The sequence below is a fragment of the Vipera berus genome (genome assembly GCF_964194415.1).
Source record: "Vipera berus genome assembly, chromosome: W".
In the NCBI taxonomy this organism is placed as follows: Eukaryota; Metazoa; Chordata; class Lepidosauria; order Squamata; family Viperidae; genus Vipera; species Vipera berus.
Window position 1 is genome coordinate 57,357,110 of NC_138210.1, and position 18,559 is coordinate 57,375,668.

At 41.5% G+C, this 18,559-nt stretch overlaps 1 protein-coding gene across 2 annotated transcripts in view; it reads left to right on the forward strand.

Annotated features, from left to right (window-relative positions):
• Window positions 1–4,898: 4,898 nt before the first annotated feature.
• Window positions 4,899–18,559, forward strand: part of LOC308676604 (sarcoplasmic/endoplasmic reticulum calcium ATPase 1) — a 44,613-nt gene continuing 30,952 nt past the window's right edge. For both annotated transcript variants that reach the window (XM_081342510.1, XM_081342509.1), the window contains exons 1-5: window positions 4,899–5,240; window positions 6,533–6,550; window positions 7,400–7,482; window positions 10,736–10,840; window positions 12,050–12,188. In XM_081342510.1, the coding sequence (XP_081198636.1) occupies window positions 5,123–5,240; window positions 6,533–6,550; window positions 7,400–7,482; window positions 10,736–10,840; window positions 12,050–12,188 (463 nt within the window). In that variant the 5' untranslated portion in view covers window positions 4,899–5,122. The remainder of the gene's footprint in view (window positions 5,241–6,532; window positions 6,551–7,399; window positions 7,483–10,735; window positions 10,841–12,049; window positions 12,189–18,559) is intronic.

The window sequence follows — 18,559 nt, forward strand, 5'->3', positions numbered from 1 at the left end:
TCTGGAAAGTAGGACGCATGGTTGCCCTTTCATCCCCAATCCTGAATTCATTATAAACCACCACATTCCACTTCAAACATCTTCTCATAACCTCTGTATTTCAAATAATGGTGGAATCTTTTGCATGTTTCTTGAAAGGCAGTTGTCCAATGGTATCCAAATACTATCTAGAGAAACTGGATCTTGCCCTTCTTTCCTAGTGGGAAGAAAGATGTGCATTTTGAAAAATCCCTGGAAAAGTCAAAACAACTCTAAATGTGTTGATTTTTATTCATTACATTTCTTTAATCTGTTTACCATGTTTAATGTCTCACTTAGATTCTGTAACCACCCACATATTATTTGCAGTAAATTCAGACAATTTCTTATGAACACAACTAAAGATGATAGACGTGGTGGCTCAGTGGGTTAGGACACTGAGCTTGTTGATCAGAAGGTTGGCAGTTTGGCAGGTCGAATCCCGAGTGCCGCGTAACAGAGTGAGCGCCTCTTACTCGTCCCAGCTTCTGCCAACCTAGCAGTTCGAAAGCACGTAAAAGTGCAAGTAGAAAAATAGGGACCACTACGGTGGGAAGGTAACAGCGTTCCGTGCACCTTTGGCGTCTAGTCATGCTGGCCACATGACCACGGAGACGTCCTCGGACAAGCGCTGGCTCTTTGGCTTTGAAACGGAGATGAGCACCGGCCCCTAGAGTCGGAAACGACTAGCACGCATGTGCGGGGGAACCTTTACCTTTACCGTAAAGATGATAATTTCATTATATGCAAGGACCTGGGAGATATGAATGAAGATCTGTTTGGTTTTATTTTAAGAGACAGGGATAAGTTGTTAATGTTGAATATATTTCCTGGTGATGAAGCACAACTGTTTTTTTTTGGTGGGGATTCAACACCTTCTATATATTTTATTTTATTTTTCTCATTTTGTCTGTTTTATCTGTTTAATATAATTCTTAATACTGTGGGAAGAATCCAGAGAAAGAAATATTTTGGGGAATATTAGAAAGGCAGAATATATTTCCCCAAAGAAATAATGGAGAAGATCTTAAAAACACAACAACCCAGAAACCTGAACCAGAAAACTCAGCAGAGGCCAGCTTTTAGAAATGCAAATTCAGTAATGCTTTCAGAAAGGTTGGAGCCTTCCATGTAGAAGCTGAAGAGATCAGGAAGACAAAGACACCTAAAATCTACATACCCCACCCAAACTCTAAAAGACATGACCTTTGGAAACATAATAGGATTAACCCACCAATACCAAAAGGACACATTCAGACTCAGGTCAAAGTACATGACACAGGAAATACAAAACCTCAAACAGGAACAGGAAACAACCTCAAGAGCCCCAGAAGGTATAAAAACCCACCACTCCCAGCTACATGTGGTCAACTTCCCCAGAGCCATCTTTCTGTCTGGCTCTCCTCTTCAATAAACTACAACCTTATTTCTAAAGCAGTCTCCATTTTGTTTATTTCCAGCTTGGACTGGACCCTGATGAAGATGTTTCTTTCAACAGTACAATTACTTAAAAGCAGAGAATCTCACAGAGAAGCAAAGAACAACATTTCTGTAAAAAGTTTCAGAATAAAAATGATGGAAAAAAGATTTCTCTTTACTATCACCCCCAATATGGATGATAGCTTACTATTTCAGCATATATATCCATTTATAGTGGATATAGTATTTTTATTTATTTTTATTTATTTTTTATTTAATCCCATTTATATCCCGCCCTTCTCCGAAGACTCAGGGCGGCTTACAATCTAAGCACAAATCAATGTGCTTAGCAATAGCCTTCATTCTATGTATATGCCTGCTTATTAGGGCTTTCACCCCCCCCCAAGTGGCATTATTACAAAGTCAGCTTATTGCCCCCAACAATCTGGGTCCTCATTTTACCTACCTCGGAAGGATGGAAGGCTGAGTCAACCTTGAGCCTGGTGGGATACCCTTACAAATATTCATACTGATATGGAAAATGTTTGGATCCCAAATAAAGTTTGAAGTAAGTAAAATCTGTCCATTTTGATCAAAAAGTAATTTACCATGTCTAATCAGTTATGAATGCAATCTTCTGTTAATTTTGAATAATACATTTTCTTGAAGCAAAAGACATTTACTGTGCATTCAGAAAGTATTCAGACCCCCTTCACTTTTGTCAATTTTCTTATGCTGCAGCCTGATTCTATAGTTTTGAAATTCATTTTTTCTTGTTAATCTACATTCAGTACCCTGTTTTCACAAAGTGAAAACAGAAGATTAGAAATGTCTGTAAATTTATTAAAAAGAAAAAACAGAAATATCAAATTGGCATAAGTATTCAGACCTTTTGCAAAAATACTTGAAATTTAGCTCCAGTACCCCCCATTTCTCTTGATCATTGCTGATATGTTTCTATGCCTTGATTGGAGTCTACCTGTGGTAAATTGAATTGATTGGACATGATTTGGAAAGGCACATACCTCTCTATGAAGGCCTCAGAGCTGACAATGCATACTGTAGCAGAGCAAAAGCCATGAGGTCAAAGGAACTGTCTGCATTGCTCAGAGACAGAATTATTACAAGGCATGGATCTGCGGAAGGCTACAACAAAATTTCTGCTGCAGTGAATGTTCCTAAGAGCACAGTGGCCTCCATAACTCTCAAATGGAAAAAGTTTGGCACAACCAGGACTCTTCCAAGAGCTGGTCACCTGGTCAAAGTGAGCAACCAGGGAGAAGGGCCTTAGTAAGAGAGGTGGCCAAGAACCTGATGGTCACTCTGACTAAGTTCTAGAGATCCTGTGTGGAGATGGAACAGAGTTCCAGAAGGACAACCATCACTGCAGCCCTCCACTGATCTGGGCTTTATGGCAGAGTGGCTAGACAGAAGCCTCTCCTTGGTGCAAAACACATGAAAGCCCACTTCAAGTTTGGAAAAAAAGCAACTGAAGGACTCTCAGACTGTGAAGAACAAGATTCTCTGGTCTGATAAAACCAAGATTGTACTGTTTTGCTTCAATTCTAAACTTTATGTCTGGCACCGCTCATCACCTGCCTAATATCATCCCAACAGTGAAGTACGGTGGTTGCAGCGTCATGCTGTGGGGTTTTTTCAGCAGCAGGGACTGGGAGAATGGTTAGGGTTGAGGAAAAGCTGAATGGAGCAAAGTACAGAGATATCCTCAATGAAAACTTGTTCCACAGTGCTCAGGACCTCAGACTGTGCTGAAGGCTCACTTTCCAACATGACAATCACACAGCCAAGACAACACAGAAGTGGCTTGGGGACAACTCTTTGAATTTCCTAGAGTGGCCCAGCCGGAGCCAGAGCCCCTATTAAACATCTCTGAAGGGACTTGAAAATGGCTGTCCACTGATGGTTACCATCCAACCTGACTGAGCTTGAGAGGATTCTCAATGAAGAATGGCAGAAAATCCCCCAAATTCAGATGTGCCATGTCATACCCTAAAAGACTCAAGGCTGTAATTACTGCCAAAAGTGCTTCAACCAAGAACTGAGTGAAGGATCTGAATACTTACGCCAATGTGATATTTCAGTTTTTTTTCTTTTTAATAAATTTACAGACATTTCTAAACTTGTGTTTTCACTTTGTCATAATGGGGTACTGAGTGTAGATTAAAGAGAAAAAAATGAATTTCAACAACTGTAGAATCAGGCTATAGCATAACAAAATTGACAAAAGTGAAGGGGGTCTGAATACTTTCTGAATGCACTATATTTATGAATTGGTATTTATAACCTTGCACTGTGAGTGGGACATACACAAAAATACCAGGATGGGTCAATTTTTTATGGGATTTACATTAGTATAAATTGGTCTTTGTATTTTAATTTTAGTGGGTCTATTTTAAATATGATCTTCCTTCTGACTGCAGTCAGTAAAAGCAATAACAACATTTATGATTGTAAAGAAAATGTACAGTGCTGAAGTACTACATACTTGCATGCACCCATAATTTCTCTGTATTTGAAGTAATGGAACACATAATTTGAATTTATTGGATGCCTTGCTTCATCATTCTACACAATCAAATAAATAAAACCCATATTTGTTTTAAAATCAAATAAGTATATTAAACTTTTGTACAATGTATAATAAAAAAACCGACATCAAAGAGTCAGTTGCTGCAATAAATTGCAATAGAATGCACATTAAAGGGCTTGTAAAAGCAGCAACTGGTCATGGAATTGTGACCATAAGCCATGATAACTAGAAGTGCAAAAATCATGTTTAGAGCTAGTAGCAGATACCAAAGACAAGTGACAGGACATCTTCAGCTTGTGAATTTCTCTTGGTCATCTGTTTGGTTGCTGTCAGAGATTGCAAATTGAGAGAGAGAGGGATGATAGATCCAACAAAGAAAAATTTAATGGAGTGAAAAAAGAGTGATTTTTTTAAAAAAAAAACACCTAAAAATCTATGCCTACGATACATATGTAAATGCACATGTGTGGATTATTAAATAATACTTAAAGCCTATGCAAATGAGACAGACATGGCAAACAGATTGATTTAGTTGCATATATGGGAACGAGGGCAGCCCACTTCTCTGTGTATCTTCATTGCAGACGACAAGTGACAGAAATAAACCCTAAATCTGTAGGAGGCAGGAGGGGGAGGCTAGGGTGAGATCTCTTGAAAGGAACAGGCAAGCATTTGAGTGACACATGGGTCTGTGGACACTCGGCCTCCTCTCTCCTCCTCCCCCCACCCCAAGCCAACCATCCTCCTGGCTTCTCCCTTCAAGTCAGCAAAAATACCTCCTCTCCGCAGAAGGCCATATGTGAGTTGGTGGATGAAGTGATGTCAGCATTGGTCACCCAATGGGGGCCCACGGAGAATGTCCGAGGATCTGGTCCTCTGGCTGCCTCATAAGGACGTGTGCCAGCCTCAGAGTTTGGTGAAGGCTTCTGTGCAAGGACAGGTCATCGGGCTTTCCCTCCATCGTTGGATACCGTGCTCCAAGGACCATGGTCTGCTGAGAAAGAGGAGAAACTCAACAGGGGGCACGAGTGACACTCCACTGAACATACAGCAGGGGAACAGCAGAAGCAGGCCAAGCCGGAAGAAGTGAAGCAGCTTTAAAGACGACAAGGGGACAGGTGCAGTAGGGCAAACATGGAAAACGCCCATGCCAAAACATCGGAAGAGTGCCTGGCTTACTTTGGAGTAAGTGAACACACAGGCCTCTCTCCTGAGCAGGTGAAGAAGAATATGGAAAAATATGGACCCAATGGTGAGTGCTTTCTAAAATTACAGCCCTTTTGGTACCCATTTGGCCAGGTGCCAGGATGCAAGAAGGCAGGGGAAATGGAGAGCCAGAGAGCTTGAAAAGATGTGCAGAGCAACATAGATACGAGAAGAAAAGAAAGGCGAGCAAAAGTTATCAAACTAGAGATGCACAGCGATGGACATGGATTCTAAAATGTAAGGAAGGATAGAAGCGATAGGAGGAAACCACTATTACCAAAGAAAAATGGTTACGTAATTATTGGAAAGCAGAAAGGAGATGATAGAGATGGCCTAGCAGAGTCTAAAGTTTGGCCACGGAAGGGAGATAAGAATGAAGGTAAAAGAAAAGCACAAGAGGGAAAATTGACGATTGCAAAGTTGGTGGGGGGGAAGGTAGCCATGCTGGGGACAGGGCAGCTGCTGCTGCTTTGCTAAGAATAACTCAGTAAATTCCCTTTGGTATGAACGAGATATCAAAATTGCTGATGGGCAACTTGTAGGAGCAGCCGGGAAGTCGAAACAAAAGAGAGTACTGATATTACACAGCCAGTGAAGTGAGCTAGTTAGATGCTGAGTAGATTTGAGAAGAGATGTCTTTGAGGGGGAAAAAATGTAATTGTTTGTTGGTTGTGATGCCGTGTGAGCAGGTGGATCTGGAGAGGCTTGTTTTGTTAGGGGTGGGCATATCATGCTGCCAAAGATGCAGATGATTGAGAGGACAGTCTGATTTCCTAATTTTATAATGTCCCTCAAATATATGGGGAAAGGTCAAAAGTTCTGGGCTCCTCAGTAGGATTATGACAAGAATTCGATCAGGGAGGATTGGAAATGTGTGACTGTGCTATTTTGTGGTACATGCATGAGTTTGTAACTTCTCTAAATGACCCCAGTCTGTTCCTCCCTATCTCTTTGTGAAGTCCTACCTCCAAGGATTTCCTATGCACAAATTAATTTTGCAGTCACGTAGGCCCATGGTTTACAAATTGAAATCAATAAAAGGCTTACTCATTTCTGCAGGGATGTCCATATCCAACTCCCAATCATTCCCTAAACGCATGATGATACAACTCTTTCTTTCTAACTGTGGAGTTATGACATATGACACTGAAAATTAACTTTCAACTCCGTGTGCGGGACCAGCTTCTCTGTAAATCCAAAATAGTTTAGCCTACAGTATATCTTTTCTCTGTTGCCACCTTTGCTCAGCAAAAATCACACTAGCAATAACCCTAACCAGCTTTTATTTCTCTCTCTTCCTTTCTTTTCCTCTCCCAACATGCTGTCTCTGAACCCCAGAACTTCCAGCTGAAGAAGGTGAGTCCTAAGAAAGACTGCGCATAAGCAATTGGAAGTATTAAGAAAACCCCCTCAACCTTGAATTAGCATGGCCCAAATGACTTCTCCAGACTATAAAACTGATTCAGTGGCAATTGGGTCTTCAGATGGGGCCTCAAACTTTCTGTTTAGAAATAAAATCTTGGGTTAACCTGTGAATTGCCATGTGGTTTGTCCCAATCATTTCCATCAAGTTCCATCATAAGGCAGAGGCATGAAGCTCTTCCTTTGACCAATCAGATACCAAATTCTGCCTCTACCAAACAGTATCCATAGCCATGTTCTGATCTGCCAAGAATCACCCGAGCACTCAATTTCCTTTTCTTGGGTCCTTAGAACGAATTCAATGCTCTAAGAGGCATATCTGGGATAAAAGATGGTTCTTTGAAATGCTGTTGGCCAAATAATGGAGACTGCTTGGTAGCTGGAAGAAACCTCTCTCTCTCTCACACACACACACACACCCGACATTTTTTGGATGAAACAAAGATCTCTTTTTGGAAGATAGATCAGTTGAGAAGAGGCAGGAGAACAAAGTCGGTTGTATAACTTGCCATTTCTCCATATTAATGATTGTTTTGGACTTTCTGTTAACACACAGCTAGACTTGCATAGAAGAACCTACCATTTTTCCAAGCGTGCCTGCTGGAACTTGTTGAAAAATCTATCCTAGATACCTGCAGGCCCGCTGTCCCTTCTCTCTTTCCTTGCAGCCTATTGCTTTCTTGATTTGGGGGTGGGGGGGGAGGCAGGCTGATTTTCCCCCACCCCATCTCTGCAGTCTGTGTCTCCTTTGTGCCTTTCACCCCATCCTTTCTTGCTTCTCAGGCAAAACTATATGGGAGCTGGTGGTGGAACAATTTGAAGACTTGCTTGTGCGAATTCTCCTGCTCGCAGCCTGCATTTCTTTCGTAAGTGACACTGGCCTTGTAACGGAGGGAACTTGGGGAAATCCACACAGGGCTGAAGAGGAGAAGCAGCCATTTGGGGGCAGAATGGGAAAGAAGCTGTGTCGTGGGCAAGTGATGTCTGCAAGCCTGCTCTCTGGGGATGCCATCCTGTGTTAGGAACACACCAACTTCCATTACATTGGAACGAAAAGAACAGAGCTGCAGTTATTGGACTAATTTTAGATAGATTGGTTAGCAATGAGCGGAGTCCTTAGTGCTGTCTGAACTTGTAGACAATTCATTACCCAACTAGGCAACGTCATCGGCGAGAGTGATTGCGGGGTTCGTCCCCTGTTTATAACTGCTGTGGGTAAGCTACTGTATATAAACAGGGAACAAACCCCACACTCACTTTCATTTATGATGTTGCCTAGTTGGGCAATGAAATGTCTACAAGGAAACCACCAAGCTCAGAGAGCAACAGGGACCCTTCAACCCTGAGCTATAAATATTCCCTTTTACTGGTAATGAGAATCAACAAATTAGTGAATTGGCTGTATGGGAAGAAATAACATGCCATATTTAATACAGTAATTCCCTTTCACCCTACGTGTAGGGATGAACAAAGCGCATAATTTGAGTCGGGATTCAGAGCTGAAATTATTTTCACTGGCAAGACAGGTAACACGAATAAATGAAAACTTTGCATTTGAGCATCTTCAATGTGTTTTTTTCTTCATCAATTATTTTTCAAGATTTGGGGTGTTTATAGATGTTTAATCCAATCAGGATTAATCCATTCCGTTCCTCTTTCTCAGAGCTAAAAACGGGCTTCCTTCTGCAGAACAAATTAGGAAACATATTGAGCTAACGTATTTGTTCAGCAATCTATTTTGACTCCTTCGTGCTAAATGCAGGCACCATATTTTATTTGGCCATTTTTATATATTTCACAGGTATTTATTTAATGACATTTACACTTAGCTTCCCCTGAGAGAATAATGACGATGCAATCTGGTTTAGCCCGTCGGGTTTCTTGCCAATTTCTTACTGTAAATTCACAAAACTGTTTCCTTCTGAGCAAAATCCCAGAAAACAATCTGAGAATCAGTTTGTCTTCTAAATGTGCACTGTTTTTTTTCTTTTTTAATACATAATTTTATAAAAAGTTTTTAAAAGGAGGCTAAAACCAATATAAACTAAAAACTAATACCGATTCACATAAAAGAAGAAGAAAAAAGAGAAAGAAATCAGAAAAAAAACTAAAAATGTAGGAAAAGGATGGAAAAAAGGAAAAGGAAAGGAAAAAAGGAAAAGACAAAGAGAAAAGAAAGAAAGAAGATGCAAAGAAGCGGCTTCTTTACAGAAGTTATAAGTACAGTTATAAATTTACCTTTTATTCTATAGTTAAAACGTGAACTTCTTCCTATAATCGATTCAGTCTAATCATCAAAACCATAATCATAAGCTCTTTTTTTTTCTTTTATGCCAAAAGTCCTTAGGGATTTCCAGGTAGCAATATATGTCGATACTGTGTTTTCTCTGATCAAAGAAGTCAATTTGGCCAGCGCACAGTTCTTCAGTCAGTTTAAATTATAATTGAGCTTCTACTACAATGAATACATGGACTCAGTCCAGAAAAAGAATATAGAGATCACCTGATCTGCACATTCCTGTATAAAAATGAATGCTCTCAGGTTCGGAGGAACCATAGACTCCTTGCCATTTCTATAATATAGCAAACCTAAGCACGAGAAGCTGAGATTTTGCTTGTTTCAGCACCCAGAAGCACATCATAGCCTGTTGTGCTTCTGCCTAGTTTCTTGACACTTGAGATGCAACCTCCTCAGATTGTGTTACTAGATCTTTCAAGAGCACATGGCCAGGCTCAGCAGCAGGTTTCAGAAAAGGTCATAATTTACAGTGTGGTTCTCATGTAGCCGTGGTTCAATATTTCATGTCCAGGCAGCCCAGGAATATTGGTGCTTTCTTGATCAAAAAGCCAATCAACCAAACTGTTCAGTCCATTTCCATTTTTCCTTTCTCCTATGGAGCTCTGTAGGAGACAAGTATTATGAGGCTTCTGAACACAGGAAAGAACTATCTGCTTTGGGATTGTTCTGTCGCTGAAAAATAGGACAGACAGTATAAATAAAATTAAGATTACATTGGAAATAGCACTGTCTTCACCGTGGCGGTTGCATTCGAGATATGCTTGGCTACAAGTTTCAGAATTTCTGTGGCTTGGGAAGGCTGCTATACAGCTTTGGTTGAATTCTTCTTTCTCAGAGGATGATTGCAAAACACACTTCTGAGGATGTTCAACCGGCACTAAACAAGATTCATTTTCTCTTTTGTTCACATCTACACTTATCTCTTTGGCAGTTGTTGAAAGAACATTGTCTTTAGTGTTACCACCTTTCCTCTGTCTGTTTTTTTTTTACACACCTGAAGCTTAAATAGAAACTAGATTGGGAACATTCATAGCGCTTCTGATTTTTAGGATTGCAGTCAGTTAGAATGAAGACAGTAAGAGGCAGGCTTGTTTTGGATTTTAAGTGCTGAATTTGGACCTGCAAACAAAGAGAAGGAAATCTGATAAAGTCTTTGGAGATAACTCTGAGAAACAATCAAGCATTACAAAGCACATTTGTATTGTTAATCGACTATAATCCTTCCAACAATTATGCCCCCTCTAGTCGGAAATGACTAGCACGCATGTGCGGGGGAACCTTTACCTTTACTAGTATATCAAACAGCATGAGGTATGTATTTGCACCATGCTCTGTTCCTCCTGTCAGACACAGCTCTGTCCAGCAGGGGGCAGTGTGAAACCTTGTACAGATGCTTCATTCCACTTGTGTGCAACACACACCTTCCTTTCACATCTGAAGCTGTGCACAGTTACACACTTGCACCTGCCTGCACAATTGCGCAGCATCCATGTGTTTGCACACACCCTTCTCCTCCCGAGCAACGGGAGCCCTTTTGTGCTGGTGCTATCAGGTTTCATGGAGATTGACTGACAAGCTTCATTTTTGTGGAGAGGCAAAACACAGGCTGGCTTCCGCTGTTTTCAGATGGCAGGTTCAAGGAGAATTTAAAAAGTAAATGGGATTTCAGAAGGAGAAAAGAGAAGTGGGGCTGGGATTTAGGATTCCTGACTGAAAAACGAACAAGGACCGTATCTGAGCAAGAGAGAAGTGGAAGAGTAACCAAATTCTCTCTCTCCTCCCCTCCACCACTGTGCATATCTGGGTTTTTTTCCCCACAGGTGCTGGCATGGTTTGAAGAGGGCGAAGAAACTGTCACCGCTTTTGTGGAACCATTTGTCATCCTATTGATCCTGATTGCCAACGCAATTGTTGGAGTATGGCAGGTAAACAAACTATTCATGTTTTGTTTCGTTATGGTTTGGGGGGAATGTAGGTCTGTGAGGGTAATCCAGATTCCAGAGGACCAGGTGATTTGAAGCATGTGTGAATGCACATGTATCCGTCAGCTGTTTTTAAATAAAATGCCTCTTTTCCTGGGATTGCACAGGAAAAAAAACACCAGACAACCACAAGCCCAGGAAAAAGGCATCTCTTCTGTTGCAAGACACTAATGGGTAAAATAGAAGTGCTCCATACATCTCAAATCCCCTTTGCCCCTTCAAATCCAGATCCCTAGGACTAATTCAGGTGTTGTACTGGCATCAGGAGAATCTAGTCCTCCCCTCAACTACAGAAGCTGCCTATGCACTTTTTAGACCAATTCTCTAGTTAACTAACCTATCTCAGGAAGTTGTTTTGTGGGAAAAATTAGGAGGGAGCCCTTTGGACCCATGAATGAAAGATGGTAGATAAGCCCAATAAATAAAGAAGCAAACCATGCTTTAAAGCAGTATTTTTCAAACTTGGCAACTTTAAGATGCGTGGACTTCAACTCACAGGGACTTGAAATCCACACCTGGTAAAGTTGCCGGCTTTGAAGCCTAATGGGTAAGCTCACAAACCACTCCCAGCCTGAGTAAATCACATTGTGGTTTAGTGTAACCTGTGAAGCCCTCTTTAGCATGCCAAGTTCCAGGGCTTTTTTTGTCATAGAATGCTCAGAACAGAGTTCCGGCACCTTTTTTGGATGGAACCTTGTAGGGTAGGCAAGGCAGGTTGTATGACATATGTGAGTTCCGGCACCTTTTTCTTTTACAAAAAAAGCACTGCCAAGTTCCCTCTACGATGCTCTAAATGCACTACAGTGTGGCTTACTACATTTTGTTCTTCAGATGTGCCTTATGAATGTTATCGCTACTGATGGTTACTGTTAGGAGATGGCTGCGCTGCAACCTAGTCAGTCTCCGAGAGCATGAAAGTGCTTTCCGCAAATTGCAGGGGTGTGTGTGTGTGTCAAAATTTCAAGGCTTAACGGAATAGGAGTTTGGGTTCCTTACTCCGTGCCTGGGTCACACCTGTTTCCGCTGGCTTTCTTGCATGGGGGGAATGGAATGGAATAGAATGGTGCTTCCCTCTGCTGGGGGGGGGGCGAGCTGTAATTAAAAGCAACAATAGGGCATCTTAAGTCTGAATGGGGGCCCTTCTCCTTGCAGGAACGAAATGCTGAGAATGCCATTGAGGCCTTAAAGGAGTATGAACCTGAAATGGGAAAGGTCTATCGATCTGACAGGAAGGCGGTACAGAGAATAAAGGCCAAAGAGATGGTCCCTGGAGACATTGCAGAGGTGTCAGGTAAGTGTCAGGTTGGGAGTGTGTGGAAGCATTAAAGGTCATGGGGATTCCCCAGGGCAAAGAAGACTAAACATAGAGTGAGTACTAGAGTCAGTTTGGATACCACAAGTTCTCTTCCATAATCTTTGAATCCCTAAGTAGCTCAAGCTCCCAACTGAAGCTATTAGATATGAGGCCACTGAAGATGCCAGATACCATTAGCAGTGACATTCAAAATGCTTAGATATTTCTGGAGCGAGGGCTCTAGAAGACGGCATTCTCCTTTCACTGGGATGCCTACTCCTTGATAGAGTAGGGCCAAGGTCAATTAAGTTGAAGGGATGTCCCAGCATTCTCTACTGTTTCTTTTCTAGAGGATATATATTCTCTAGAAAAGGATAGTATGATTCTCTAGTAACAAACATCAACAGCTATACTCCTCTCTAAAGAGCAGTTGCCAAGATTCTCGTCTCCAATCTCCACCTGAGGATTTAAAAATGCTTTTGCGTTTGTTACGCTGAAGCAATTGTCGACACTGACACAGCATTCCTGTATTACATTGATTGCACAGGCTGTCTCAACCTGAACAGTGTTGGACCAAAGATTGAATAGTGATAAAGAAGCATTATTTTGTTAAAACAATTGAGTTGCAAAGATATTTAGCACTGAGCAGAGATCAACCCATTCTTAGATAAGCAGGAGAACTATAGTTGGAATATGTGGCAAAGAAGACATCATTCTCTGAGACCTGAAAGAAATAAAGGTCATTCCCACTTGCACCTAACCAGGACACAAAATACCCTGATGATGTGGTCGTCATTTTGTTCCCAATGCATAAAGAAGGCCGGTTTAAATAATCCTTAGTATACTGGCATTGAACTAGCATTTAACTCTTATTCCAATGTTATTCAAAATTAGCTTCTAGGTATGTCAAATTTGTCTGGTTTTTTTTTATCTCTGGAAGGAAATAAGGTGGCCGCAGTGATTTGAAACAGAGGCAATTTATTCAGATTGAGGGTTGGCAGGATTGAGCAGCAATTTTGTGCTGATTTATTTCTGCAGTTAAGGATGGTAGAGAGAGTTTAACTTGGTCCTAGGAAAACACCCTCAGTGAAGGCAAGAATGCTTCTATTGCAGGAGATAAGGTTAAATTGAGGTATAATTCTCTCGTGGAAATTTCAGAATTTATCAAATTAATTAAGTGAACATGAACCAAGAATGAATTAAAGCAGGGGTTCTCAGCCAGGGATGATCGCACCCCCCCTGAGTGTGTGAGACGATATTCCAGGGGGTGCGAAAACTTGGGTCTTCAAAATTATAGTGTATATGCATAATTCGTTGCTGTTACTTCAAACTTTTGTAAGGGGTGCGAGAATATATCAGAAGTGCTCTAGGAGTGCAGGGTGTAGAAAAGATTGGGAGCTGCTGAATTGAAGGAAGCAACCTTGTTTTGAATTTCTAGCATGTGAAAAAGAAACGTTCTGACAATGTCTATTTCTAAATACTTCTTGTTAGAAATTGGATTAATGGCTACCCACTCTATATTTTTTTTCACTCTGTGACCATATATTGCTGCAAAACTCATTTGAAGCCAGTGTTTTCTCTACACACTTAGAAGTCTGCGTTTGCCAGCCTCTCCTTCCAGTGACACTTTGTGCAAGGCCGAGAATCCCAATCCAGATGTGGCACCTACCTCTCCCCATTTTGTGTGCCACTCCAGGAAGCACCCTGTTGGGTCACACCGGAACAGCTTATTTCCCACAAGTCAGGAGAAGAGTGGCTATTTTCGTTTGGGTTAGATAGTGTGTTCCTTCAGCCTCAAATCCACAGGACGTTCTGGAGATGCTGCTTCAGCAACATCTGAACAAGACCGCTCCATCATGGGGCTTGTTTACGCCTTGGGCTTGCCCTGTCTTGACCCTGGAATAGAGGCGAGAGGGATGTTTTGGGAACAGACAGTCCCCATGGAGAGTGCGAGCTGGAGGTGGAGCAGTGAAAGCAGAGCCGTGAGGAATCCCCTTCAGCTGCACTTACTGGATAACAGCTGCCCTCAGAGCTGGGCCAACAGCCAGATCATCCTCTCCTTCTTTCTAATTTAATTTAATTCAGAGATCATTTACTCTCGGGGCCAGTTGCACAAGTGTTTCCAAAATATAAAGGCCATCCATCCATCCATCCATCCTTGTGATGGAGCAGTCTCTCTCACGAGATCTTGTAGCCTCTTTCTTACTTTCCTTTTTGTCACACATTCACACAAAGGAGACCAGAGTGGTTACTTCTGGGTGCCTAGAAAAGAGAAACACTGCATTGCCAAAAAGAAAAAGAAAAGAAAAGAAAAGAAAAAGAACAGACTTTACATAAAATTCTTATTGTCCCACTTATGTGCAGCAAATAGGATAAAGTGTGAGGGGGAAATGTTTTTGCTCTTTTGAGTCTACGCATTTAAGTGTAATAATAAGGGATGCGGTGGCTCAGTGGGTTAGGACGCTGAGCTTGTCGATCAGAAGGTCGGTAGTTTGGCGGGTCGAATCCCGAGTGCCGCGTAACAGAGTGAGCGCCTGTTACTCGTCCCAGCTTCTGCCAACTTAGCAGTTCGAAAGCACGTAAAAATGCAAGTAGAAAAATAGGGACCACTACGGTGGGAAGGTAACAGCGTTCCGTGCGCCTTTGGCGTCTAGTCATGCCGGCCACATGACCACGGAGACGTCCTCGGACAAGCGCTGGCTCTTCGGCTTTGAAATGGAGATGAGCACCGGCCCCTAGAGTTGGAAACGACTAGCACGCATGTGCGGGGGAACCTTTACCTTTACCTTTATTTAAGTGTAAACTTTGAAAGGATTTGTTAATTTGTTAATTTAAGCAGAATGCAAGACATCTTATCATTGCAACTGGACAGGAAATATTTGCTGGCTGCCAACAGTTGGTAGGCCATTACAAGCCCCTCTTTCTCATTTTTGAAACTAAAGCCCTTCTATTTGGACCATTTCCTTTAAAACAGGACCACTTCCCCCTCACCCCCGCTGCACCCCACCACCCCACCCTCCGCCAGTCCTATCCCACCCCAATTTGTCCTGGAGAGTTAAAAATCCAAGGGAAAATTAAAACTCCAGCTCCAGCTCAAATAGCAATAAAATAATGCATATGTGCATGTGGATGCACAAAATATTTTGTCATCGCTTCCAAAAACGTAGAGGTGAATGTCTCTGTCTGCAGAGAATCTCTCAATCGCTCATTCTTTTTAATACTGAAAGCCCGATTCCTTGGTCATGCTACTTTGTGTTGATCCTCACATTCTTAAAAACATGCTCATTAAAAAAATAATCCTAATATATGTTTTGATCAATAAATCTCCGTGTGAGATGATTTGGTGGCATTGTCAAGAACACAGCCAAAGATTCACCTTGCCTAACACCATAGCTCTAGCCGCTATCACTCAGCGATCCCAGGGAATCTCACACGCAAGGTTTGAAGATGACAAATTTTCTCATGCTAATTACTCAAAAAGAGAAACTTTCTATACATAGATGCCCCGTTCTTAATTAGGACACTGAATAGCTCTTGTCTGGCCCATCTGGCGTTCATGATTTTATCACCTCCTTTTATGTGCCTCGGTGACCAAATGCCAAGGAAGGACACAATGTTCTTGTGTCTTCAAGAATTGCATAAGGAGGGGGATGCATTTCCCCTAATTTCTTCTTAAACGTAGCCAGTCACTTGTGTATTTGGCCTCTGCTAACTGGCATCACAGTATATATGTTAGGAGGGAATTCAGTAGTTGGTAATATATATGTATAGCCAGAGAGAAAGAGAGAGTGCGTTCAAGTCGAATTCCTTGTAGGTCTGCAGGGAAGAATTTAACAAAGAAATAATTCTGAGGAGCCTTAGCAGCTCATCGGCAACTCTGAATAGTTTATGCTCCTTTTTTTAAAAAAAAATGTTGATGGCCAAGCAATTTCAGCATCACCTCTGGGGATGTAGGTAATTGTTGCCACCTTTCTCCTAGTCTGGCCTGGCCTTGAGTTCCCCTCCCTGCCTAGGGAAGCCGTGACCTCTCCATCTCCTTGAAGAAGAGAAGGCAATGGAGCAATGGAGAGTGCCCAGCAACCAGCTTTGCCTTGTATGGACACTGTCAGGCAGCTGGTGATGCTTCGGAAATGTGATGAGGCAGGCAAGGAGAGAGAGAGGGAGAGGGAGAGAGAGAGAGGGAGGGAGAGAGAAAGAGAGAGAGAGAGATACTTAATGCGCTGGTAGAAAAGCGAGCTGGGGTGCATGGGGACATCTAGGGTTACCGTGCCTTGTCAGATGAAAGGAGGACAGGCACTGGGATGCTGCCTCTGGCTCTCTTAGAAGCAGAACAAAAAAACCCTCCACCCCATCTGCATCCCACATTCTTCAATCCTGACATATCCCAAGCATCCCCTTGATGATCACCCACTTCTGAGGAAAACGGAAAATACAGGTTTCCCCTGCACTCCCGAGCAATATTTCTTTCTGTAAGCTCGATATGCAATAGCTTATGAACATTGTATCTGGCAACTGAGCAGAGTCTCATATATGGCTTTAGTATGGCATAGGTTTGTGTTTTTTAAATAGCATTGCTGGGAAGGATTTTGGGGGCAGAATAGTGAGGGTGAGAGACTGAAGAAGCCCTCCTGGGCTAACTGTGGGCAAATGACTTGATTTTTTAAAAAAGCAAACCCGGGAACATTTTAAGGGGAAATGGGGTCAAGGGAACAGGAGAATCCCAAAATTGTTTCTGATTGAGCCGAGAGAAATTGGATTTTCCTCAACAGAGCAATTTTGTCACTGCAGGAATTAAACCTCAGAAATCATATTTAAATGCTAAATGAGAGAGACTTACACAAATGCAGATGAAAATTTTCACTCTTCCAATTCCAATTGCTTCAAATGATTGCATGTGGCTTCTGCCGCTTACATTGTACTTCAATCATGTTTCCTAAAAAAAATAAGATTTTCTGCAACGTAACCATATCACAATGAATAAACCAATGATTATTTTTTAATGCTCATCTATCTCTACTCAATAAATGGAGATAAGAAGCCAAATCTGATATTAAAAATACCAGCAAAAGCTGATCAATGATCTGAATGTAATTGTAACTATGTCTAGCAATATAATTTTGAAATTTAACTGATGGAGTTGCTTGCTGAATTAATAAAAATATTTCTTAGGAAAAGCAGGTCCAACAGAAAAGGTCCAAACGGCAAGGAAAATGTTCTTAAAGCATTTTACAAAACATAATACAATATTATAGGCGTAATGCAAAACTACCATATTATGAGAGGTTTAAATTACTTAAGTCGTTTACTTTGGGGCAATCTCAAAGAACTCTGTGGCATTTATTTACAAACAGACATGTATAGAATTGTGCTATTGAAATCCTTCTCCATGTTGTCTGGTTCTTCATGGCGAATATGCTTTTAAAAAGTGGAGGACTCCAGAATTCGTAAGCTCCATTTTTACAAAAGGCAAGAATGAAATGTTTTGCCACCTTAATTTGTTGTTTCCGTGAACAAAGCTTAACCAAATCAAATGAAATCTTCATTACAGTCATAGACCAGCATAAAGTAAAGCCTACCATTGGCTGAGACAGAGAATCTTTTTTATAATATTAAAAAAGAGTTTTTGCTTTTCAGGACTATTCAGACAAGTTTGTTTTCTGCTTCAGAATTTGACCCCAATAAGAAATTTTTCTCATCCAAGCTACCTTCAGTTCCGTATAAATAATGTTCTTTGTGTTTAGACCAAAGTTTCTCAACCTTAGCAACTTTAAGACATGTGGACTTCAACTCCCAGAATTGCTGGTGAGGGAATTCTAGGAGTTGCATCCACATACCTTAAAGCTGTCAAAGTGATCTAGATTGTAAAAAAACAAACAAACAAACAAACAAAACACACCACACTGACGATCCTGGTTAACTGAACCAATGGTCTCCTGTCCATAAAGTATTCAGATCTGACATTGTCTTGTACTGCCCTCCAGTGGACACCACCACTTTTCTTTCCTTAATATAGAACTTGGGTCAATGGACCTCTATCTAGACTTTTTGACCCAAGATATTCTGCTGCCTAAAGCAAAAGATAAGATAACTTGCATGCCTTAGAAACCATCTGGATTGGAAATTGAATTTCATCTGAGGACAAGCTTTTTGTTTTGCCTACAGGAAGGGCTGCCCACACCTTGGTTCACACTGTGTGTGTGTGTGTGTGACCTTGTGCAACTTCCTTAGCTTAGTCCCTATTGCAGTCACTTGTAGGTTGAGCAAGTGACATCACATGCTTCACTTTAGAAGCTATATAGGCCATTTGCACGATAACATGACTGACACAAATAATGACATTTGCACAATGACATTATGAAGTGAGTCCC